The sequence below is a fragment of the Oncorhynchus gorbuscha genome, linkage group LG07 (genome assembly GCF_021184085.1).
Source record: "Oncorhynchus gorbuscha isolate QuinsamMale2020 ecotype Even-year linkage group LG07, OgorEven_v1.0, whole genome shotgun sequence".
In the NCBI taxonomy this organism is placed as follows: Eukaryota; Metazoa; Chordata; class Actinopteri; order Salmoniformes; family Salmonidae; genus Oncorhynchus; species Oncorhynchus gorbuscha.
In genome coordinates this window covers 38,281,120-38,305,512 of record NC_060179.1, presented here as the reverse complement: position 1 = coordinate 38,305,512, position 24,393 = coordinate 38,281,120, and the positions used below count along the sequence as shown (strand labels likewise).

The 24,393-nt window shown below is 42.6% G+C and overlaps 1 protein-coding gene across 1 annotated transcript; it reads right to left on the bottom strand.

Moving 5' to 3' along the window:
- Positions 1-1,420: 1,420 nt before the first annotated feature.
- Positions 1,421-24,393, bottom strand: LOC124039841 (kinesin-1 heavy chain). Its single transcript, XM_046356298.1, has 24 exons — positions 24,258-24,393; positions 24,089-24,162; positions 23,727-23,831; positions 23,485-23,533; positions 21,568-21,623; positions 19,518-19,605; positions 18,873-18,997; positions 16,355-16,459; positions 15,790-15,935; positions 14,800-14,948; positions 14,265-14,455; positions 13,788-13,856; positions 9,185-9,391; positions 8,738-8,881; positions 8,326-8,514; positions 7,977-8,094; positions 7,694-7,749; positions 7,316-7,425; positions 7,032-7,133; positions 6,703-6,835; positions 6,074-6,178; positions 5,575-5,791; positions 3,942-4,071; positions 1,421-3,519 (listed from the first exon to the last, which is right to left on the bottom strand). Exons 1-23 carry the CDS (start codon positions 24,331-24,333, stop codon positions 3,953-3,955), a joined length of 2,733 nt encoding a protein of 910 aa, XP_046212254.1. The 5' UTR covers positions 24,334-24,393; the 3' UTR covers positions 1,421-3,519; positions 3,942-3,952.

The following is a 24,393-nucleotide window of genomic DNA, read 5'->3' as shown; positions in this document are numbered from 1 at the left end:
TCACAACCGGCCGTGATTGGGAGTTCCGAAGAGCGGCGCACAATTGGCCCAGTGTCGTCCGGGTTAGGGGAGGATTTGACCGGGTTAGGCAGTCATTGTAAACTACTGATTTGCCTCGTTAAATAAAATCAAATGTGACAGTACCAAAGCGTGCTCTGCTGGTATGAATGGGCCAGTGCATCCAACAGCCCATTGAATAAAAGTAACCTACTGGTAGGAATGGCCAATCATTTTTTTTCTCTTTCACATATACTGTTTTATCAAAGGTGTAGTGACTCATATGAGATATGGATCCCATTTGCGAGTTAAAACTCCAACCACAAAGGGGAACGCTCATTTTTAACAGTAAGGTGAATCAACTTGACACTGTTCTCTAAAGGAACCCACAAACCAGGTGCGCCATCGTGCATACATTTATTTTGTCCCCCCACACCAAACGCGATCACAACACGAAGGTTAACATATCAAAACAAACTCTGAACCAATTACATTTATTTGTAATTGATGTGTTATTTTACCTGAAATGCACAAGGTCCTACACTCTGCCAATTAATCCAAACATAAAACAGTCAACCGAATTGTTTCTAGTCTTCTCTCCTATTTCCAGGCTTTTTCTTCTCTTAATTATATTGCGATTGGCAATTTTCATAAATTAGGTGCATTACCGCCACTGACCTTGACCGTCTATCAGTTACCCACTGGGAATAACCAATGAGATGGCACGTGGGTACCTGCTTCTATAAACCAATGAGGACATGGGAGAGGCAGGACTTGCAGAGGGATCTGCTTCACAAATAGAACTGATTTATATTCTAGCCCTTCTACTGACTTGCCCCAACGCAAATTCGCTCGTTGGTGCAAGCGAGCAGTGTGGGTGCAAAAATTGAATAACAGATTTCTAAATGTATTTTTGCCACGCTTGCGCACACAATGGAGTGGTGTAGTCAGCCTGTAACAGAAATAGAACTGACTTCTATTTTAGCCCTTGACAACGTAGATGCACGTTGTCGCAATAATTTTATATAGATATCAAAAGGTATTTTGCGATGCTCGCGGTGTAGTCAGCCTGTAAGATTTGCAGAATTTCCTGTTCACTTCAGTTCTCAATTATTGCACCTTGGAGAATTTATCTTCCCTTTCCTGATGAAACAAACGTTGACCATAATAAATGAGTAAGCAGTGCACTTCTCTCTGAGACTACTGGTTTCATCTCCAGGGTAAAAACTTGGGAACCAAGGCTACAGAAAGCACTTGATAATGCTATGGTACACTGCAATGCTTCAATTTCCCTAGGGATATATATAGATATATATATATATATATAAAATACACACCATTTATCATAAAGACAATCTAACAAGAAAGACTCCATTGAGTTCAGACAATCATTTGATTTACAACCCAAAGACAGAACTCCAGCGATGCTTCACTTATTTTATTATTTTTGTTGCAGAAAAGGAACAGAAATGGCATTTAATAGCTCCTTAAGGGAAGGTTACAGTTATAATCCAGGATACATTTAAAAAGTGCTTTAGGTTCAATCTCAACTTCAAAGATTACATCCTGATAATGATAAATGACAAACCAAAAGTCACGAGACTTTCAATAACAATGGTAAACAAAACAAAAAACATAATTTAGGAAGTAAAAAACAAATAGTCTAAACCCTCATACCCTACCTCCAGCCAGCACAGCAGTAAATAACTCAGGTGGCATCCATCTACTGTAGTACAGGAAGGATGGTGTTATGAAGACTGACTACTTGGATAAGACACAGGCTCTGTTCCTATATCTGCATTAAGCATACCACTTAGAATGTAATTTCATTCACTAGACACTTCCTCCCAATGCGAAATTAGGAGACCAGGTTACTTAGAATGAAGCAATGGTGTATTTTGGCGCATTGGAGTGTAGCCGCATATCCGAATTCACCACCCCAAGCAAAGCCCGGCCTCGTTAGCCTGTGCAGTGTTGTCAGAATATGAAAAAGTTGGGTTGTTGAATAGCCGGTGACTCATGTTGACAGATTTGGGCACAAAGACAAAATAAAAAAGTTGAAAAATAAAAGAAAAACAGAAAATCCATCCAATGTATGCACAAACTATCAACTATGCATAGGCAGTAGGCACAGAAACAAAATTTGCACACATCAAAATAAACAATAAACTCATGATTGGTCGAACTCAAGTGTGGAGGTAAATATTTCATGGCCCCTTGTCTCTCAAACTATTCCACAAAGACCAATGGAAAATCAAGTCATCCCATTTCTTTAATTTAGTTTCAGGACATTTGTGTAAACGTCATCTTCCAGATAGAGCATTTTCATTTAATAGATACAGTGGAGGGATAGCTGGCACAGTGCCAAAAAAATCAACTTGTGAAATGCATCAGGAACTCCTGATTAGACCTAATCAGTCAACCATTCAGAACCATATTTTTGTGGTCCAAGAAGCAACCCTTCCACTGATATTGTTTTCTCTTCATTGATAGGACACATGGGTGTGGCATTTTTGCAGTTTTTCCCAAATGGCATACAAGTCACTTGCATATGCTAATATTGATATACATAGCTAAGGAACCTAGCAGGTCGACCATTATAATTTCATCATACAGTATATCAACATTAACTGGATATCTTGGACATAGGTATGATATTGAAGCAGCTTAATTTCCTAATACATGACAAAATTGACATTTTTTTGCATTTGTCTGCCATTGTTCACAGTTCTTTAAAAACTGGACGACTCACATTGCACCCTATTCGCCATTTAGTGCACTACCATTGGTCAAAACTAGTTTACTATAAAAGGGAATAAGGTGACACTTTTTTTTGTCAATCACTGGTGCATGGTCCTGAAGATGTGCTCTACTGCAGCATTTTAGCCCCAAAAGAAACAAATGTCCAAGTGAAGAGAAAACAGTTCAGTGCTAATTCTAACTGTACAATAGTGGCCAGTAGTGTGTTTTTACACCTTTAAACTTTAAAATAAGTTTATTGATCTAGACAGGAGGGATACTTTGATGATATACTGTACATAAAAAAAAAAATCAGGCTAGGATGCTTCTCAACGGATTCCAACCTTTTAGTGTGTTATTTGTTTTTAGAGAACCTGCGACGACATACATTTAAACTTGGCACAATGCAGACTCAAATCTTTTCGGACATTAATGGACAAACTGCTGTGCGATAGATCAAATGGAAGAGCTACGCATTATTAATTACATGTTCATTTCGCCAGGCGCCAAGAATGCACCATTTATTTTATTTTGTTTGTTCTCTGTCCGTGTTTTCTTTTGTTTTGTAAGGAAATCAATTTCATTCATACATGAAAACAAAAATGAAAAATAACTGTACAGCCTGTGTCTATTTCTTACATATATATATATCTTATACATATATAAATAAACGTTGATACTGGAAGAATTGTCCCATGTGATAGTTCTGTCAAGTGGAATGCCAGCTCCTGTGGGTGATCTTTGTATCTTCATCTCTGTGATTATGTTTATCTTCTTCAGAAGCTGACGGAAAGAGACAGAAGACAAAATAAGTGGAGAAAAATCATTACTAAATATGAGCTCTGCTGCCATCTCTGGCTTGTCTATAAAACAAGGTCATGTTCAGTAGGGAACACAGAAGTAAAAACATTTTGCAACAGAACATTGATATCTGTGTCCTTATTGGACAAATTCAGACAGTGCCTTCCGGTTTCAAAATGTTTTCTCCAATCCGAACAGAACTCCCTGAAATGCATTAGGTTGGCTCAGTACAGAGGCCTTGGAAGAATCTCAATTGAAAACTCTTCGCGTCCTCTCTCCTTGCCTCCTTTTCAAAACCTATTGGATGAGAAAGCCAGTGGTACCTCGCCTTTGACCTTCTCTTCCAATGGGTTTTGAGATGGAGGCGAGAGGAGTATGCAATTGAGAAAAGGCCCTTGACTTACTTCTTATCCACTCATTGCTTGGCCCCTCCTCCTCTGATGCCGGTGGGCTGGCTGTTGAAGAACCCTGTCCGGTTGACATTGGGGTGGGTGGGAGATGCCACAGGGGGCTGGCCAGGCCGAATGGGTTTGGCTGGGGAGGTCAGAGGCACAGTACTGGTTACATAGCATCAAAGGAACACTAATGGCGTCATTATTTAGCGTCTGCTAAATTACCAAATGTACAAATGTTATGCATTTACATGTACCAGTATTACAGACCAATAAAATAATCAGTCCTAGATTATATCAGGCAAAACAGAGGACAGATTTCTCTGAATAAAAAGCTAGCATTTAACCTTTAAAACAGTGTGTGAATATGTACACTACATGACTAGAAGTATAGGATACCAGCTCGACAAACAGCTCATTCCAAAATCATGGGCATTAATATGGAGTTTGTTGCCCCTTTGCTGCCATAACAGTCTCCACTCTTCTGGGAAGGCTTTCCACGAGATGTTGGAACATTGCTGAGGGGACTTGCTTCCATTCAAACCACAAGAGCATTAGTGAGGTCGGGAACTGATGTTGGGCGATTAGGCCTTGCTCGCAGTCGGCGTTCCAGAATCGCCTAGAATGTCATTGTATGCCGTAGAGTTAAGATGTCCATTCACTGAAACCCATTCACTGAAAAGATGTCCATTCACCCCAACCATGAAAAACAGCCCCAGACTATTATTCCTCCTCCACCTAACTTCACAGTTGGCATTATGCATTGGGGCACGTGGGGCATTCTCCTGGCATCCGCCAAACCCAGATTTGTTCGTCAGACTGCCAGATGAGGAACCGTGATTCATCACTCCAGAGAACGTGTTTACACTGTTCCAGAGTCTAATGGCGGCAAGCTTTACACCACTCCAGCCGACGCTTGGCATTGCGCATGGTGATGTTAGGCTTGTGCGGCTGCTCGGACATGGAAACCCATGTCCCGACAAACAGTTATTGTGCTGATGTTGTTTACAGAGGCAGTTTGGATCTCGGTAGCGAGTGTTGCAACCGAGGACAGACGATTACTAAGCGCTATGCGCTCCAGCACTCTGCGTTCCCGTTCTGTGAGCTTGTGTGGTCTACCAATTCATGGATGAGCCGTTGTTGCCCAAAGACATTTCCACTTCACAATAACAGTACTTCTAGTTGACTGGGACGGCTCTAGTAGGGCAGAAATTTGACAAACTGACTTGTTGGAAAGATGACATCCAATGAAGGTGCCACGTTTAAAAAGTCACAGCGCTTCAGTAAGGCCATTCTACTGTCAATGTTTGTCTATGGAGATTGCATGGCTGTGTACTCAATTTTATACACCCACAACGGGGAATCACTGATCTGGTTGTGTGTGTGTTTTACAGAGTGAAACACTAATGTGACGGAAACAATCAATCAGTTACGTCATCTCGTAACTATGCACACAATCACACGCATGAATTCACACACACTATATATACACAAAAGTATGTGGCCACCACTTCAAATTAGTGTATTTCACCGTAAATAGCCGAATACACTAATTTGAATGGTTGGCCACATACTTTTGTATATATAGTTGTATAGTCGAATTCATGTGTGTGATTTTATGCATGCATATGTGTGTGTTCCTCACCGATCTGAGCAGAGTGGCCCCTCCTGGCCATGTTCTTGGCCCTGACGGCTTCTTTGATGCGGTCCACCTCCTGCTGGTAGCGTTTGCGGTCGCGTGCGGCGTTCTCTTTGGCCTCCTTCAGGGCCGACTCCAAGGCCTTGACCCGCTCAGCCGTAGCACGCAGACGCTTCTCCAGTTTAGGAAGCTCACAGCGCAGGTCTGCGTTATCACGCACCAGCTAGAGGAAGAAGAACAAGAGGAGAGAGAGAGAGATGCCGTAACTAATTAATTCTTTCAGTCACATTAGTTGTATCTTTTCAATTGGTGAAGAATATTTGTATTGACAGAAGAGTACATGTATCTTGGGAATAATTTGGCATGTCTGTGTCTTCCATTACATTAAAGGGCTGTGGTCTGTACTGGCTTACTGACTTTAGTAAACCACACCATTCAATCACAGCAGGATACTTCTCTGCCATGGGAGCACTAACAACATATGTATTAAGGTGTGTTTGTTTACCTGTTTGTGGACCTTTGTAAGCTGTTCCAGGTTGTTCTCCAGAAAGGAGATCTTCTGTTTCTGAGCAGCACTGCCCCCTGTATCATCCGAGTCCATCTCAGCGCTCTGCAGAAAACATACATTCTTTTATTACACTTGTCATTCGCTCTGCATTTACGACACACACAAACACTCAAATGTTCAGTAAAAGGCACCATTAAAGCCAAGTTTGAGTTTTAAATAACCATTGAGAAACAGTAATTAACATACCAAATTGTGCTTTTCAAGGACCCATACACTTTTAATGCGGAATTGTGGTATGAAAACAACAAGCGTAGAAGAAAAAAAATCATATTTGTGATACAACAGAGCTGATAAGAGACGGGGTATGACTTAATGGAGAAATCTGCATTTCAAACAATAAAAGCATACCCTGCCACTGTTTTGTTAAAAAGCTAAGGATAGGGCTAGAGAAATGGAACCACTTTCAAATTAATAGACCACGCTATGGATACAAGGACTGATCATCCATGATATCAAAATTATACTTCTAACCATGTGGAGGCTATACTGTGGTTGTTCACTGGGAGGGGGATGCAGCTCTCGCTCTTAAAGTTAAAAGCTTGTAAAAAGCAAACACTGAGTTGTACCTTCTTGACTCTGGTAGCCAGGTCCTGAACAAACAGTTTTCTGAGGTTGTGGAGAGTCTGGAGCTCCTTAGCCACAGTCTCCTCCAGTCCCTTCAGGTCTTGTCTGGCCTGCTCTCTCCTGTCCTGCATCACCCTGTAAAACACACACACAACCAGATCAGTGATTCTGCATTGCCACATCACAGCTTTTCATATGCATGCGGACATTGGTGATTAGTTTATTCTAATTTATCCGGGCTAATCATTTAAGAACAAATGATAGTGTGTGAATATAGATGGTGTATGTACAATGGCAACTGGGTAAGGCATCTGGATGGGTGGTTACGTACGTGAGCTCGTGCAGCTTGCGGCTCTTGTCCTGGTCGGTGGATTTGAGTTTCTCGTGCTCCACCCGCAGACGCTCCTGTTCTAGCATGATCTTCTGGTTCAGACTAGAGAGAGAGAGAGAGAGAGAGAGAGAGAGAGACAAATAGAGATAGTTAGTTGCTGGCTCTGTCTCACTAACAAATAGTTGTTGCATATGTCGTGCGTGTGATGGGCCTCATGGAATTGTGTGTGTGTGTGCGCGTGCGTGTGCTGAGTGTGTGTGTGTGTGTGTTACGTGTTCCCATACTCCTGGAGCTCAGTGATGAGTTTCTCCTTGTTGTCCAGCTCATCTCTCAGGCTGCTGATCTGTTTCTGATGGGCCTCGCGGTGAGACTGGATCTGATGCTCAACCGCCTCCTAGCAACACATACAACTAGTTACCAACAAATACATTAGAAAGGAGTACCAACACAAAATATGGTATTTTAAGCAGAAACTTTTATAGATGTCAACATTAACAAATATATATATTGAGTGTATTTGGCACATACAGGAATCAAACATACAATAATGGAGAATATTTTACACAAATAATCACCAACACAAAAAGTTTGCATAATCGAAATGATCGGTTATCAAGATTTGAAAGAATAGCCTGTCCGGAGAAATCCACTGTTGGTCATACCTTGACTTCGGTGGCAGTTTGGACCTCATTTTCCTTCTCCATAGCCTGAACTTTCTCTGCAAGGGGAGAAACATGAGATGGGTGTCAGCAACCTTTTCACCAGTAGATGGTGGAAGACTTGAAAAGCTAGGTGTCAAATGTGTCCATGGTTTAGTAGAAATAAGATATCAAAATACACATTTCAATAAGGAATGTGTGATGTGCCTTGTTGGGGAAAGGTCTTCGAAGCAAAAGAGGGATGGGATCTTGTTTGAATAGGATAAATAAAAAATGTTGTAGTCACCCTGAGCGCTGATCTTGACTAGTTCCTCATTCAAAGAGTCTACGTTCTCCTCCAGCTGTCTTTTCTTCTGCTCCACGTTCTGAAGGTACTCTGTCAGGGACTTGATCTTAGCCTCGTGCTGAGGGGGAATTAAAATGGAGCAATGCATTGAACAAGGGTTGGAGTCAATTCCATCTAATTCAAGTAGTAAACTGTAATCCGGATCCCAATGTTCCTCATTGCTTTTAATTCACTGAATTGAAATAAAATTTAAAAAATTGACCAAGAGAAGTGACTACATTTTGATTTGAACGACAGGCACCCCATGACACCTTCTCTCAAGCCCTCTATCCCAGGTGACGATGCTTACCTGCGAGATGCGTAGCTGACAGGAGGCCAGCTCCTTCTCGTTCTCGTCCATCTTCTCGTTACTCTCGGCCTGAGTGCTCTCCAGCTGCTTGCTGCGTTTCACCATAGTCTTCACCTCAGACTTCATCTTACTGATGTACAGACGTGCCACCGTGAACTCCTCGTCTATCAGACCACTGCCCTCTTGTTGCTGGAGAAGGGGGGGGGGGTGTAAAGGCACAAATGTAAGACTCAAATGTCATTGCGCAAAAAACATGCATCAGATAGTGTCCCAAAGCATAGTTAAGGATGAAGTTAATTGGCATATACAGTACACGAGTCAAACTTCCACTCTTCAGGATTCCCCCAAAAATACCCCAATACTGGGCTTCCCTTCCACGATTGGCTGGCATGGCGAGGAATGATGATGCTACCTTGATGTCATTGCTGCCCACAGCGATGCCGATCTCAGCCAGATCTTTGAGCAGCGATGACATCATCTCAGTGACCCTCTTCTTCTGGTGGTTGGTCATCTCCTTCAGCTTCTGCAGCTCAGAGTCGATGGACACCAGGATACTCTGAGGACGACAACAAAGGAGAAGTTAAGTTTCATCTTCCCTTTCTAATCCTGGACTGAATTACACCTGGAACACTAGCTGAGTGAACAGCAAATCAGTGAAGACCAGCAGGCTTTCTTACCTAATGTCAGTAGTTGGCATACGACATAAGTACACAAGTACATTTCACATTCCTAAAATCTCTTGGTGAGTTTAGATTATGAATGACTTGTTCTCCTCTCACCAATTTCTGGTTGAAGGTAGAGAGGAAGGAAAGACATTTAAAAAAAAGGTAGACCTATTGGAAAATGGCTTCCTTCTCACCGATTTCTGGTTAAGCTCCTCGCTGAGAGCCTCAAACTCCTTAGTCTTGTCCTCCACCTCCTGGCTCTTCTGGTCATAGTTAACAGCCAGCTCCTCCAGGGCCTGCAGCACCTCCTTCACCTCCTCCTTAGACGCCTCATTTTCGGACTGCAGACGGTTCAGCTCTACCTGCAGGTTGTCGTGGTCACGACGTGATGAGGCCAGCAGCTGGAGAAGGAACACAAATTCAAAGACAGAGCTATGGATACAAGGACTGACCATTCAAGAATATGTATAGTTCTAACAACGTAATTATTCATCTTCACATTGTTTACAAACAAAGGAATAAAAAAAACTTAGTTTGGGTTCTGATGGGGTAAGAGTCAAACTAAGCATGTATAAATTATATTTTTCAAGATTGAATGGATAGATATATATATATATATCATTACATTTAAATTCCAAAAACAGATGTAGCAACTGCAGATTGCTGCTTTAAAATTAAATGTATCGCAGCTATCCCAGGACACCTCTTCTCTCATCTCGATCTAATCTATGTGAGCTAGCTAGAGCCAAAACCCTGAGTGTTGGCGATGAACCTCATACTAGTCTAAGGATCTGAATCACAACGTCAGTGGATGAGTCCTAAATGGTACCCTATTCCATAAATAATGCACTACTTCGGACCTATGAGCCTTATGGGCCACAGGAGGTAGGTGGCACCTTAATCAGGGAGGACGGGCTCATGGTAATGGTTGGAGCAGAATGGGTGGAATATCAATATCAAATACACCAAACAAATGGTTTCCGGACAACTGTGTGATCATGCTCGCCGTAGACAACGTGAGCAAGCCCTTTAAACAGGTCAACCTTCACAAGGCCAGACGAATTACCAGGACGTGTGATCCGAACAAACGCGGACCAACTGGCAAGTGTGGTCGGTGACATTCTCAACCTCTCCCTGATTGAGTGTGTAACACCTCCATGTTTCAAGCAGACCACCATAGTCTGTGCCCAAGAAAGCGAAGGTAACTTGCTTAAATGTTTACCGCCTCGTAGCACTCACGTCGGTAGCCATGAAGTGCTTGAAATGCCGGTCATGACTCACATCAACACCATTATCCCGGAAACCATAGACCCACTAATTCGCATACCACCCCAACAGATCCACAGATGACGCAATCACACTCCACACTGCCCTTTCCCACCTGGACAAACACCTTGGTTAGAATGCTGTACGTTGACAACGGCTCAGCGTTCAAAACCATAGTGCCCACAAAGCTCATCACTAAGCTAAGGACCCTGGGACTAAACACATCCCTCTCCAACTGGATCATGGACTTCCTGATGGGCAGCCCCCAAGTGGTAAGGGTAGGCAACACCACATCTGCCACGCTGACCCTCAACACTGGGGCCCCTTCAAGGGTGTGTGCTCAGTCCACACCTGTACTCTATGTTCACCCACGACTGCATGGCCAAGCACAACTCCAAAACCATCATTAAGTTTGCTCTCGACAACAGTGGTAGGCCTGATCACCAAAAACGATGAGACCTGGCAGTGTGAGCAAGACAAAGAAGTTGATTGTGGACTACAGGAAAAGGAGGGCCGAACAGGCCCCCATTAATATTGACGGTATGTAGTGGAGCGGGTCGAGAGTTTTAAAGTTCCCTGTGTCCAAATCACCAACAAACTATCATGGTCCAAACACATCAAGATAGTTGTGAAAAGGGCAGGGCAAACCCTTTTCCCTCTAATATTTGGCATGGGTCCTCAGATCCTCAAAAGCTTCTACAGCTGCACCACCGAGGGCATCTTGAACGGTAGTATCACTGCCTGCTATGGCAACTGCCCGGCATGAGACCATAATGCACTATAAAGGGTAATGCGTATGGCGTAGTACATGACGGAGGCCAAGCTTCCTGCCATCCAGGACCAACAGTTGATGTCGGAAGTTTACATACACTTAGGTCATTAAAACTCGTTTTTCAACCACTCCACAAATTTCTTGTTAACAAACTATAGTTTTGGCAAGTCGGTTAGGACTTCTACTTTGTGTATGACACGAGTCATTTTTCCAACAATTGTTTACAGACAGATTATTTCACTGTATCACAATTCCAGTGTGTCAGAAGTTTACATACACTAAGTTGACTGTGCCTTTACACAGCTTGGAAAATTCCAGAAAATGATGTCATGGCTTTAGAAGCTTCTGATAGGCTAATTGACATCATTTGAGTACCTGTGGGTGTATTTCAAGGCCTACCTTCAAACTCAGTGAGTCTTCGCTTGGCATCATGGAAAATCAAAAGAAATCAGCCAAGACCTGAGCGGGAAAAAAATGGTACACCTCCACAAGTCTGGTTCATCCTTGGGAGCAATTTCCAAATGCCTGATGGCACCACGTTCATCTATACAAACAATAGTATGCAAGTATAAACACCATAGGACCACACAGCCGTCATACTGCTCAGAAGGAGACCCGTTCTGTCTCCTAGAGATGAACATACTTGTGTGAAAAGTGCAAATCAATCCCAGAACAGCAAAGGTGCTGGAGGAAAAAGGTACAAAAGTATCTATAGCTACAGTAAAAACAAGTCCTATATTGACATCAGCAAGGAAGTAACCACTGCTCCAAAACCGCCATAAAAAAGCCAGACTACGGTTTGCAACTGCACATGGGGATGGAGAAATGTCCTCTGGTCTGATGAAACAAAAATAGAACTGTTTGGCCATAACGACCATCGTTATGTTTGGAGGAAAAGGGGGGACGCTTGAAAGCCGAAGAACACCATCCCAACCGTGAAGCATGGGAGTGGCGGCATCATGTTGTGAGGATGCTTTGCTGCAGGAGGGACTGGTGCACTTCACAAAATAGATGGTAGGAAAATTGAGGTAGGAGGTAGGAACATTATGTGGATATATCTCAAGACATCAGTCAGGAAGTTAAAGCTTGGTCGCAAATGGGTCCTCCAAATGGACAATGACCCAAAGCATGACAAAATGACTTAAGGACAACAAAGTCAAGGTATTGCAGTGGCCATCACAAAGCCCTGACATCAATCCTATGGAAAATTTGTGGGCAGAACTGAAAAATCGTGTGCAAGCCAGGAGGCCTACAAACCTGACTCAGTTACACCAGCTCTGTCAGGAGGAATGGGCCAAAATTCACCCAACTTATTGTGGGAAGTTTGTGGAAGGCTACCGGAAAAGTTTGACCCAAATTACACAATTTAAAGGCAATGCTACCAAATACTAATTGAGTGTATGTAAACTTCTGACCCACTGGGAATTTGATGAAAGAAATAAAAGCTGAAATATATCACTATATTATTCTGACATTTCACATTCTTAAAATAAAGTAGTGATCCTAACTGACCTAAGACGGGACATTTTTACAAGGATTAAATGTCAGGAATAGTGAAAAACTGATTTCAAATGTATTTGGCTAAGGTATGTAAACTTCCGACTTCAACTGTATATACTAGGGAGCGTCAGAGGAAGGCCCCAAAAAATTGTCTTAAGACTCCAGTCACCCAAGTCATAGACCGTTGTCTCTGCTACCACATGGCAAGCTGTGCTGGAGCACCAAGTCTAGGTCCAAAAGGCTCCTTAACAACTTCTACACCCAAGCCATAAGACTGCTGAACAATTAATAATTCCTTGACTAACACATTGAATTGGTACTGGTATATAACCTTATTTTATTTTGTTACATTTTATTAAATTTTTTACTTTAGTTTACTTAGTAAATATTTTAACTTTATTTATTGAAGTGCATTCTTGGTTAAGGGCTTGCATTTCACTGCAAGGTCTACACCTGTTGTATTCGTCGCATGTTACAAATAATATTTGATTTGTTTGAGTCCATTTGTTCTGGCCATTAATATGAGCCATCCTCCCCTCAGCAGCCTCCTGTGCTATGGGTCCTGGTCAAAAGTAGTGCACTATAAAGGGAATAGGGTGCCATTTGGGACACAGTCACTATCTGATTTAAATCTGTACCTTTGAAGAAGAGAACTACAGGCTGACCAACTTACCCCAGCCTCACTTTAGTCTGATGAGGAAGTTCATTAAACTTTCAACAGCGTAAAACTAAAGTGGGCGCATCAGGTCAGGGTTAAAGGAAAATCAGTAGTATGTAAATAATATGTAAACATAATCAAATATCACCACTTTGTCTAAGTAATTGATTGATACAGATTATTCTCTGGCTTTGTAATAGCCTAATGAGGGGGGAAAGGTGAAGCTCTCGCTTGTTAAAAGCTAACCTGCGATTGTATTCAGTAGGGAGAAAACTTTTGAAACAGGCAGGTGGGAGGTACTTTCAATTGCAGAACATTCTGCTATTTTGTGCCCTACTGAACAAGACCCACGCCTGTTATTAATTCCCTACTCAGAATATTCATCTGTAATTAAAATCCAGCCTACCGAAAGCTGAGATGAGTGTGTTAGATTCTACCCAGGCTGAGTGATGCCTCTTTAACCCTGCTGTGTCCGGGCTAACCGTCAGCTAACAGTCTTCAGACGGGCCTGTACAGGCAGACTGATGGCATTGTTAACAGAGCAGGAGGGCTGGAGGGACGCGGCGTGCGTATATGCGTTTGTGGTAGCAAGGGGTCTCACCTCTTCCTGGTCCAGCATCTGCTGCTTTAGTTTCTCTGCCAGCTGGCTCTGCTGGTTGATCTCATCATCCTGATGGAGAGAAGAGGGGGGGTGTTACACCCAAAGTGTTCTCGTCTCAAATCATTAGCAAAACATATTTTAAACATATTAATGCCACTGAGCATTGTGGCGTTGCCACGAGCAGGGACCACAGATATTGCAACGAGCACGATGCAAGACTTCGCTCTCACACAGAGTATCTGCGCATGTGCACAGGTTCGCTTATCGCTGCTACGTGGTAGCTACGGGAACAAAACAGCAGAGAAGTTGAGCCTTGCACTTCAACGCTCTTAGTTCCTGCGGAAATTGTGCATCTACGTCATCGCACTGAATCTACCTTTAAATGACTACCTCATGGAAATCTTTCTGGCACCTCAGTGTACAAGGTCACTGTCTAGATTGAATCTAGCAAGTTGCCATGTGGCTCTGCTACCTCACCTTATCATCCAGCTGCTTGTAGAGTTTAGACAGCTCAGCCTCACACTTCTCCTTCTCTGCGTCGGTCAGTTTAACCCCTGGAATGTTGGGTGAGGGGGCCATCTTCTCATTGTTCACCACGTTGTCTAGAGCCTGGACCTCAGCGTTAGCCTTCTCCTTGTCAAACTGCTCCTCCACCGGCACACTCTCACCTATAGGGGCAGCACAGAGGGAGGGAAAGAGGAAGGGAGGGAGCCATGGAGACAGACATGGTTAGAAACAAAAGTAAACTTCTGTGGCATCTATGCAACATGTAGACCATTTCCTGGTTTATCGTCATTAGTGCACACCGTAGCAAACTATTTTGCAACGGAAACAGTTTACTCTAAACACGGTTTACATTGCAAAACTTTTGCTACGGTGTGCAGTACACTAATGAATTACAACCCTGTTCAATCCTAAAATGCAGACATGAGCGTGATTCATGGAATTATCAGTCATCTTTGAACATTAACTAAATATCGATTTATGGTTTCCATATTTTTTTCTCTCATACCATTTCTCCAGCGGTTGAGTTCGTTCTCCAGCCAGGTGACAGTGCCCCTCAGGGTTGTGTTCTTCGCCTTTTCTCTTTCATACTTTTTCTTCCACTGTTCTGCCGTCAGCTCCACATTCAGACACACTGTGTTCTTAATGGTCTTAGCTCTGTCACACATATACACAACAGGTAACTTTCCTATGTCACAAAACAAAGTGTCACCTTTGAGAGTGGGTGTGGCACTGGCAACCACCCATAAAGCGTATTAGCTGACATCAAGAAAACAATACGTGCAATTCAAATGGGGCAGAAGTCCGTGTATTATGATTCTGGATGGCCAGAAAGCTAGCAACAATGACAAGATGCTGCCATGTGGGGAATTGTAGGTGGCTTGTTTCAGCTAGTTTTGTCTTGTTCTTGAAACCATGTCTGATGTTACATCTACTCTAATATGGCTAAAATAAACTGTAATTATGTATTTGAGAGACAAGTGCTCATTATGCCAATGTATTTATGTTTTCAATAAAAAATTGTGGACAAAATAGTTTATATTTCAACAATCCAAGCCAACCCCATCTGTTTTACCCCATAGTTGCACACGCATCGGTTTTGTTGCCAAAACAACCAACCCTCCTATAAAGCATAAACTGTGTAGACTGTAGCATATTCTGACCATAACAGCCATTGCTAACAATGTACCAACATTCAATTGTCATTTACAAAACTTACAACCCAATGGTGGTTCTTGGTCATATAGAGCAGTGGTTCTCAATCTGGGGTTACTAGTACCCCTGGGGGTATGAGGACTATTCGAAAAGGATTATTGGGAAGATGAATAAAATGTTGGCTAAACATAGGTCTAGTAGTTGCAATCGGTTAAGGGGTACAGAGCTAAAGGTGATTGGGGATCCCAGGTTGAGAAAACCCACAAATATATAGTTAAGTACAGGGTCTGAGACTGGTTGTGGGTCGTTTACAGTCCAGGGGCTGAGAGTGTCCTGTACGTACCGCTGTCCGAACATCAGTGTGGACTTTGTCTCAGCCTCGTTGTAGGCGGAGGGCGAGGCACAGATGACCATGGTGGTCCTACAGTTGCCACCCAGAGAGTCCTGCAGGATACGGGTCATCTTACTGTCTCTGTAAGGGACATAGGTCTGGAGAAAGGAGGGGAGAGGGACTTGAGCTTCAACCTAAAAACACTCATTACTTTGTTCCGGAGAATAATACTGAAAACCTGGGCTGAACTCTGTAATACAAGAGTAAATTGTACAGGTACTGAAAACCTAGATTACAAGTGTTTAGACATGCGTGTATGACTTGTGCATGAGACACTCCTTTGATTCCTCCCATATTTTATCATTCGTTCCTAACTTGAAAATATCCTCATTAGAAAAATATGCTGATATTCTCCCTTTTGTTAGAACAGCTGTTTGTTGACACCCTATTCCCCATATTGTGTACTACTTTTGACCAGAGTTTGGTTAAGAATAAGTTGACTATTTAGGGAATAGGGTGTAATTTACAGTCATTCTCCCCAGCCCAGAGGGAGCAGAGTGGTATTATGTTATCTCACCGAGCCTTCGGCAAGGGCAGAGATGACGTTGCCCAGCGCAGACAGGGATTTGTTGATGTTTTTAGCTTCTTCCAGCACCGCTCCCTCAGCTCCAGTTTTACCCACCTAGACACACAATTTTTAAGAGATCACAATCCAACACACAAGCCCTCATGACAACACTGGTATAAGACTATTACAGGGCATTACGTCACCCAAAATTCTAAGAAACAGCATCTGTCCCAAATGGCACCCTATTCTTGATTTAGTGCACTATTCTTATGAAAAGTAGTGCATTATATAGGGAGCCATTTGGTTGTGTTCCATATCTAACTTGGAAAGAAATCTTAAAGATGATACAGAACACTACAAATATTGATATTCATTTGAAACAAAAACCGATAACGAAAAAGTGAAACTAAGCATGTGAAAGGCTTTGCTTGAGTTTAGTCCCATCCTTTGGATTATGATCAGATTACTGCTGTTGTTGTGTGAGTAAGGAGTAACAACATATATGTGCTAAATAGGGTTGAATGGCGGGAACCCGGTTATCGAGATTTACCGCTCAACATACTTTTCCGGGACAAATAACTGCGAGACACCAGTAAATAATAACTGTATATAAACAGCATGACGTGAAATGGAACTTAAATGATATGCTATGACTAAATCTTGCTTCTCTGCAGTCTTCTCTCGGCATGATCAATAATCAACGCTCATGCGGGGAGTTTCTCCCATTCCTCTAAAGCTCTGTCAGGTTGGATGGGGAGCGTCGCTGCACAGCCATTTTCAAGTCTCTCCAGAGATGTTTGATGGGGTTCAAGTCCAGGACCTGGCTGGGCCAATCAAGGACATTCAGAGACATGTCACGAAGATACTCCTGCATTATCTTGGCTGTGTGCTTAGGGTTGTTGTCCTGTTGGATGGTGAAATTCTTCCAGTCTAAGGGCCTGAGCGTTCTGGAGCAGGCTTTCATCAAGGATCTCTGTACTTTGCTCTGTTCTGTACTTTGCTCTGTTCATCTTTCCTTCGATCCTGACTAGTCATCCAGTCCCGGCCACTGAAAAACATCCCCACAGCATGATGCTGCCACCACGCTTCTCCAGACGTGACGCTTGGTATTCAGGCCAAGGAGTTCAATCTTTGTTTCATCAGACCAGAGAATCTTGTTTATGGTCAGAGTCCTTTAGGTGCCTTTTGGCAAATTTCAAGCAGGCTGTCATGTGCCTTTTACTGAGGAGTGTATTCCGTCTAGACACTATACCATAAAGCCATGATTGGTAGAGTGCTGCAGAGACTTGTCTTTCTGGAAGTTTCTCCCATCTCCACAGAGGAATTCTGGAGCTCTGTCAGAGTGACCATTGGGTTCTTGGTCACCTCCCTGACCAAGGCCCTCCTCCCCGATTGCTCAGTTTTCATAGAGCTGGCCGCTCGGCCAGAGTCTTGATGGTTCCAAAACATAGTCCTTTTAAGAATGATGGAAGCCACTGTTCTTGGGGACCTTCAAAGCTGCAGAAGTGTGTTGGTACCCTTCCCCAGATCTGTGCCTCCTGTCTCAGAGCTCTAGGAACAATTCCTTCAACCTCATGGCATGTTTTTTTTAGCTCTGACATGCACTGTCACTGTGGAACCTTAAATATACAAACACTGTACGCCTTTCCAAATCCTGTCCAATCAATTGAATTTACCACAGGTGGTCTCCAATCAAGTTGTAGAAACATCCAGAATGATCAATGGAAACAGGATGCACCAAATATCAATTTCGAGTGTCATAGCAAAGGGTCTGAATACTTATATAAATAAAGGTATTTCATTTTTCATTCAGTATAAATTTACAACAACAAAAAATTTTTTTCGCTTTGTCATTATGGGGTAGTGTGTAGATTGATGAGGGAAAAAACAATTAATTCAATTTTAGAATAAGGCTTTAAAGTAACAAAATGTGGATAAAGTCAAGGGGTCTGAATACTTTCCAAACTCTCCGGTTTTGGCGGGAAAAAACAGGAGTAAAACTACTTATTTTCAAGATGGAACATTTGTAAAATACAGAGAAAATATTCAACCCTCATGCTAAAGATGTGGCAAAAGTAGCCGTTTCCGAGCCAGAACGGCTCATAGGACAGGATCTTATCTCCTATTTCTGTACTGTGAGGCAGGCAGCTTGAGATACTAGCTACTTGTGGCAGAATAGCTAGTTATGACCAAATGTTCAGATCAATAGCTGCCTGCTAGGCCATATCTACAGTAGGAGAAAGCAGGCATTGTGCAAAAGTTAATGCGTTGAACTTGAACACCAAGATGGAGACAAATGGAGGAACCAGAGGAAGAAAAGGCTAATGCTCCATCCCCATTTTCCACAAGTGTGCACCTGCACTCTCCTCGTCATGCATTTAAAAAGATTGGTATAAACACTGGCTGGACTGAGTTACCACCATTGTAAAAATCCATGCCCGAATTGGGCTATTGCACACTTCTGGAAAATGGTGAATTATCAAAACGCAGACACAGAAAAGGCACAGAGAAAGAAATGATGACATACTTTTTCGCTACCGGCCAGATCGACAAGGTAGAGCTTGCCGCTGAGTTTCTGCTCTGTAGCAGTGTTCTCCTGCTTCACGTTGATTTGGAAGATACTGTGACTTCTGGAGCTGTGCTCATTCATGTCTATAAAAACACACTTAAATTAACATAATATAAAATATATTGCTAACAGAAACAAAGAACATGGCCATGATTCTGTGAGGAATCTAATGAATTAATGTGCATTTATAAAAGTCTACATTCAGAACATATTTGATTGCTAGCATCATTGTCATAATCTTTCACTTTCAGTTGAAAGGACTGCTCAGTAATGTTTTATTTTCTAGAGAAAACTAGCTTAGTTCAAGTACTACTGTGTATATTAACTTGTGTCTACAGATTTTCATGATTCCTGGTCAGGAGAACGCCTGGTCCTAATTATGTAACGGCTGTGTAATTGCATCCTAAATGGCACCCTGTTCACTAAATAGTGGATTACTTTTGACCACACCCCTATGGACCCTGGTCAAAAATAATCACTATAAAGAGTGAAAGGTGTCATTTAGGACGTGGCTTGGTAGATCAGGAGATGCAGGCTGAGGATCATAATGAACCCATGAGTAGCAGGCGGGACTGAAACGGTCCCAGTGTTGGACTGACTCACTTGTGACGGCCACGTGTCGGTTGGATTTGCCCTCGTCAATAGTATCCATGACCTCCTCGGGGCTGCAAACAAAGCGCTCGGTACACCCCTGGGGACACAAGGAACCAAGGAACCACTGTGATTTAACATGGTAGACAAAGAGACGATTATGATGAAAAACTTAGATAACACTGACATTAAAGTTGCGGATAATCAGGAAGTTATATCGGTATTGTAAAGTGCTTTGACTTTCTCCAACCCACAAATAGGATGCATCCGAAGTAGTACTATTTCCTATATAAGTGCACTACTTTTGACCAGCGTCCACAAATCCAAAAGTAGTGCACGACAAAGGGAATAGGGTATCATTTGAGACGCACTATTCTACAGATGTCTTACCATTTCATCCACCTGACCAACCAACCGTTTCATGGATCCATCTATGGTACCATTTACCAGTGCATTCGGACAGTATTCAGACCCCTTGAATTTATCCACATTAGGTTACAGCCTTATTCTAGAATGGATAACATTAATTTATCCTCATCAATCTACACACAATACCCCAAAATAACATGTTTAGACATTTTTGCAAATCTATAAAAAACAAAAATACCTTATTTACATAACTATTCAGACCCTTTGCTATGAGACTCAATTGAGCTCCGGTGCATCCTGCTTCCATTGGCTTTACTTCAGATGTTTCTACAACTTGATTGGAGTCCACCTGTGGTAAATTCAATTAATTGGACCGGATTTGGAAAGGCACGCACACACATCTAGATATTGTTCCAGTTCATAGAGCAAAAACCAAGACACAAGGTCGAAGGAATTGCATCGTAAAGCTCTACTTTAGGTCCCCAAGTGGTCTTAATCATCATTAAAGGAAATAAGTTAAGTACCACCAAGACTTTTCCTAGAGCTGGCCGCCCGGCCAAAATGCGCAATCGCGGGAGAAGGGCCTTGGTCAGGGAGGTGACCAAGAACCCGATGGTCACTCTGACAGAGCTCCGGACTTCCTATGTGGAGATGGTTGTCCTTCTGGAAGGTTCTCCAATCTCTGCAGCACTCCACCAAATCAGGCCTTTATGGTAGAGTGGCCAGATGGAAGCCAATCCTTAGTAAAAAAAGGCACATGACAGCCCACTTGGAGTTTGCCAAAAGTCACCTGAAGACTCTCAGACCATAAGAAACAAGATTCTCTGGTCAAATGAAACCAAGATTGAAGGCTTTTGCCTGAATGCCAAGAGTCACGTCTGGAAGATACCTGGTACTATCCCTACGGTGAAGCATGGTTGAGGCAGCATCAGGCTATGAGGATGTTTTTCAGCGTTAGGGACTGGGAGACTGAGGTTGAAGCAAAGATGAATGAAGCAAAGTACAGAGAGATCCTTGAGGAAAACCTGCTCCAGTGCGCTCAGGACCTCAAACAAGGGCAAAGGTTGACCTTCCAACAAGACAACGACCCTAAGAACACAGCCGAGACACCGCAGGAGTGGCTTCGGGACATGTCGAGTTGGCCAGCCAGAGCACGAACTTGAACCCGATCTAACATCTCTGGAGAGGCCTGAAAATAGCTGTACAGCAACGCTCCACATCCAACCTGCTCTGAGTGTAATATTACACACAAGTTACTTGCTGGCTATGGGCGAGACTAGGAGACAGCAAAGACACACCAGGAGTGGTGACATGGAGTTGGCCAGCGTGGTGACAGAGCCTGAGAGGATCTGCAGAGAAGAATGGGAGAAACTCCCCAAATACAGGTGTGCCAAGCTTGTAGCATCATACCCAAGAAGACTCGAGGCAGGTAAATTGCTTCCAAATGTGCTTGAACAAAGTACTAAGCAAAGGGTCTGAAAACTTATGTAAATGTACAAAGAATTCTAAATACCTGTAGTTTTTGCTCGGTCATTATGGATAGTGTGGGAGTAGATTGAGGGAACAAAACAATTTAATACCTTTTAGAATAAGGCTGTAACGTAACAAAATGAGGAAAAAGTCAGGGGTCTGAATATTTTCCGAATGCATTGTTGATGTGTTTGGTTCACTTGACCATAAATAAGAGACTTACCTTGACGTAGGGCACCCTGTTTTTATCCTCATGTACAGACAGGTTGTTCTTTGTTACTGCAGAGGGGGGAAAAACACATTTTATTATTATTACATTACTTATGATGTTGATCACAATATTAACAAGGAATCGTCAACAGGCAGGTTAAAAGCACAAAGCAGCCACTAAATATTTTATTATTTTCATCTGAATGCTGCAGGTTATAAGTACACTGTCTAGACAGAAACAACTCAATTGAAGTACAGTTGAAGTCGTAAGTTGACATAAACTGAGGTTAAAAGTATTTGGCTAAGGTGTATCACAATTCCTGACATTTAATCCAAGTGAAAATTCCCTTAGGTCAGTTAGGATTTATTTCATCACATTCCCAGTTGGGCAGAAGTGCCTTTAATTTTTTTTAATTGCTTGGGTCAAATGTTTTGAATAGCCTTCCACAAGCTTCCCACAATAAGTTGGGTGAATTTTGGCCAATTCCTCCTGACAGAGCTGGTGAAACGGAGTCAGATTTGTAGGCCTCCTTGCTCACACACACTTTTTCAGTTCTGCCCACACATTTTCTATAGGATTGACATCAGGGCTTTGTGATGGTCACTCCAATAGCTTGACTTTGTCCTGATTAAGCCATTTTGCCACAACTTTGGAAGTATGTTTGGATCATTGTCCATTTGGAAGACCCATTTGCGACCAAGCTTTAACTTCCTGACTGATGTCGCTTCAATATATCCACATAATTGTCCTGCCTCATGATGCCATCTATTTTGTAAAGTGCACCAGTCCCTCCTGCAGCAAAGCACCCCCACAACATGATGCTGCCACCCCCATGCTTCAGTTGGGATGGTGTTCTTCGGCTTGCAAGCTTCCCCCCTTCTTCCTCAAAACATAATGGTCATTAGGGCCAAACAGTTCGATTGGTTTCATCAGACCAGAGGACATTTCTCCAAAAAGTACGATTTTTGTCCCCATGTGCAGTTGCAAACCGTAGTCTGGCTTTTTTGTGGCGGTTTTGGAGCAGTGGCTTCTTCCTTGCTGCGAGGCCTTTCAGGTTACGTCGATATAGGACTCGTTTTACTGTAGATAAAGATACTTTTGTACCCGTTTCCTCCAGCATCTTCACAGGGTCCTTTGCTGTTGTTCTGGGATTGATTTGCACTTTTTGCACCAAAGTACGTTCATCTCTAGGAGACAGAACACGCGGTTAAAACTTGTGCACTATTGTTTGTACAGATGAACATGGTACCTTCAGGCGTTTGGAAATTGCTCGCAAGGATAAACCAGACTTGGAGGTCTACCATTTTCTTTCACTCAGGTCTTGGCTGATTTCTTTTGATTTTCCCATGATGTCAAGCAAAGAGGCACTGAGTTTGAAGGTAGGCCCTGAAGTACATCCACAGGTACTCCTCCAATTGACTCAAATTATGTCAATTAGCTTATCAGAAGCTTCTAAAGCCATGAGATCATTTTCTGGAATTTTCCAAGATGTTTAAAAGGCACAGTCAACAACTGACCCACTGGAATGGTGAAAGTGAAATAATCTGTAAACAATTGCTGGAAAAAATTACTTGTGTCATGCACAAAGTAGATGTCCGAACCGACTTAAACTATAGTTTTGACAACAAGAAATGTATGGTGTGGTTGAAAAACGAGTTTTAATGACTCCAACATAAGCGTATGTAAACTTCCGACTTCAACTGCATGTATGTTTGCATGTGTGTGAGGGGGAGTGATTACCCAACAGACAATGTCTGCGACCCAAATGGCACCCGATTCCCTATACAGTGCACACATTTTCACCAGAGCCCTACCCGTCCTGGTGAAAAGTAATGGACTATATGAAATAGAGCGCCATTTGGGACACAGCCTAAATCTCCAGAATGGTCAAATGAGGATGCTTGCTTTGCCGTAACATACAGTACGTACCATCCAGTAGGTCCTTGATCCTGTCCAGGTAAATTTCAAAATATGAAACCTGCAACAGAGAGTACTCAGATTAGAAACAATCTAGCTGGGCAGTGTTTTTGATTCGGATTATGTAGCCGATGTGGAATAGCTAGCTAGTTAGTAGATTCACATGGCGCGTTCTGTCTTTAGGTACATTTTTCCCCTTTTTATTTGGCAACCGAATCACTTGAGGCCAACTGTGTGGTTGAAGTGCTCCATACCTTGATATGGAACTCCAAGTTCTCATCCATTGAGTAGATGTAGTTGAAGATGTCCTGGACTATTCTGGGGATGATCCCCATACCATCCGGGTCATGGAGGCTACCCTTTACAGGACAAAGACAGGTTTCCGTCAAACATAGAACAACAGGGTTGGGGTCAAGATGTTATTTAAATTCCAATTCAATGCAGGAAGTAACCTAAAATTCCAATTTTACTCAACTTTGAGAGCATTTAAGGAATTTAATTTTACTTTCTTCATTGACAATTTAAATGGAATTGACCCCAATCCCAGTTGAAATCATTTGACCAAACCCATTAAGATAGAAGCATGTATAATTTCATAGGCCTCGCTCTGCCTCACCTCCATGGTGTGTGTTTTTCCAGACGATGTCTGCCCAAAGGCAAATATTGTCCCGTTGTAGCCCTCAAGGACATCTGTGTATGTAGCAAAAGACATTGAGAACTTAAAACAATTACTTTAAAACTGCCTAGAAGGTTTGCACTGGTAGGATAGTGCCACAGGATAGTACCTTTAACAATCTTTTGAGCAGAGGCTTTGTACATCTGCTCCTGTGTCGTATTGGACCCGAACACTCGGTCAAACATGAACGGTTTACCCTGTAAGACGAGAGGGAAAGTCAAATCAGCAACAAAGAACACTTAGAC

Bases quoted from the DNA above. Each gene is read 5' to 3' on its own strand.
- LOC124039841 (XM_046356298.1), bottom strand. From the start codon at position 24,333: ATGTTTGACCGAGTGTTCGGGTCCAATACGACACAGGAGCAGATGTAC. The intron at 8,882-9,184 runs GTGAGAAGGAAG...TGTCGTCCTCAG, and splicing joins AGGAGCTTAACCAGAAATCG to AGTATCCTGGTGTCCATCGA. The intron at 6,179-6,702 runs GTACAACTCAGT...TGTTTTCTGCAG, and splicing joins TGGCTACCAGAGTCAAGAAG to AGCGCTGAGATGGACTCGGA.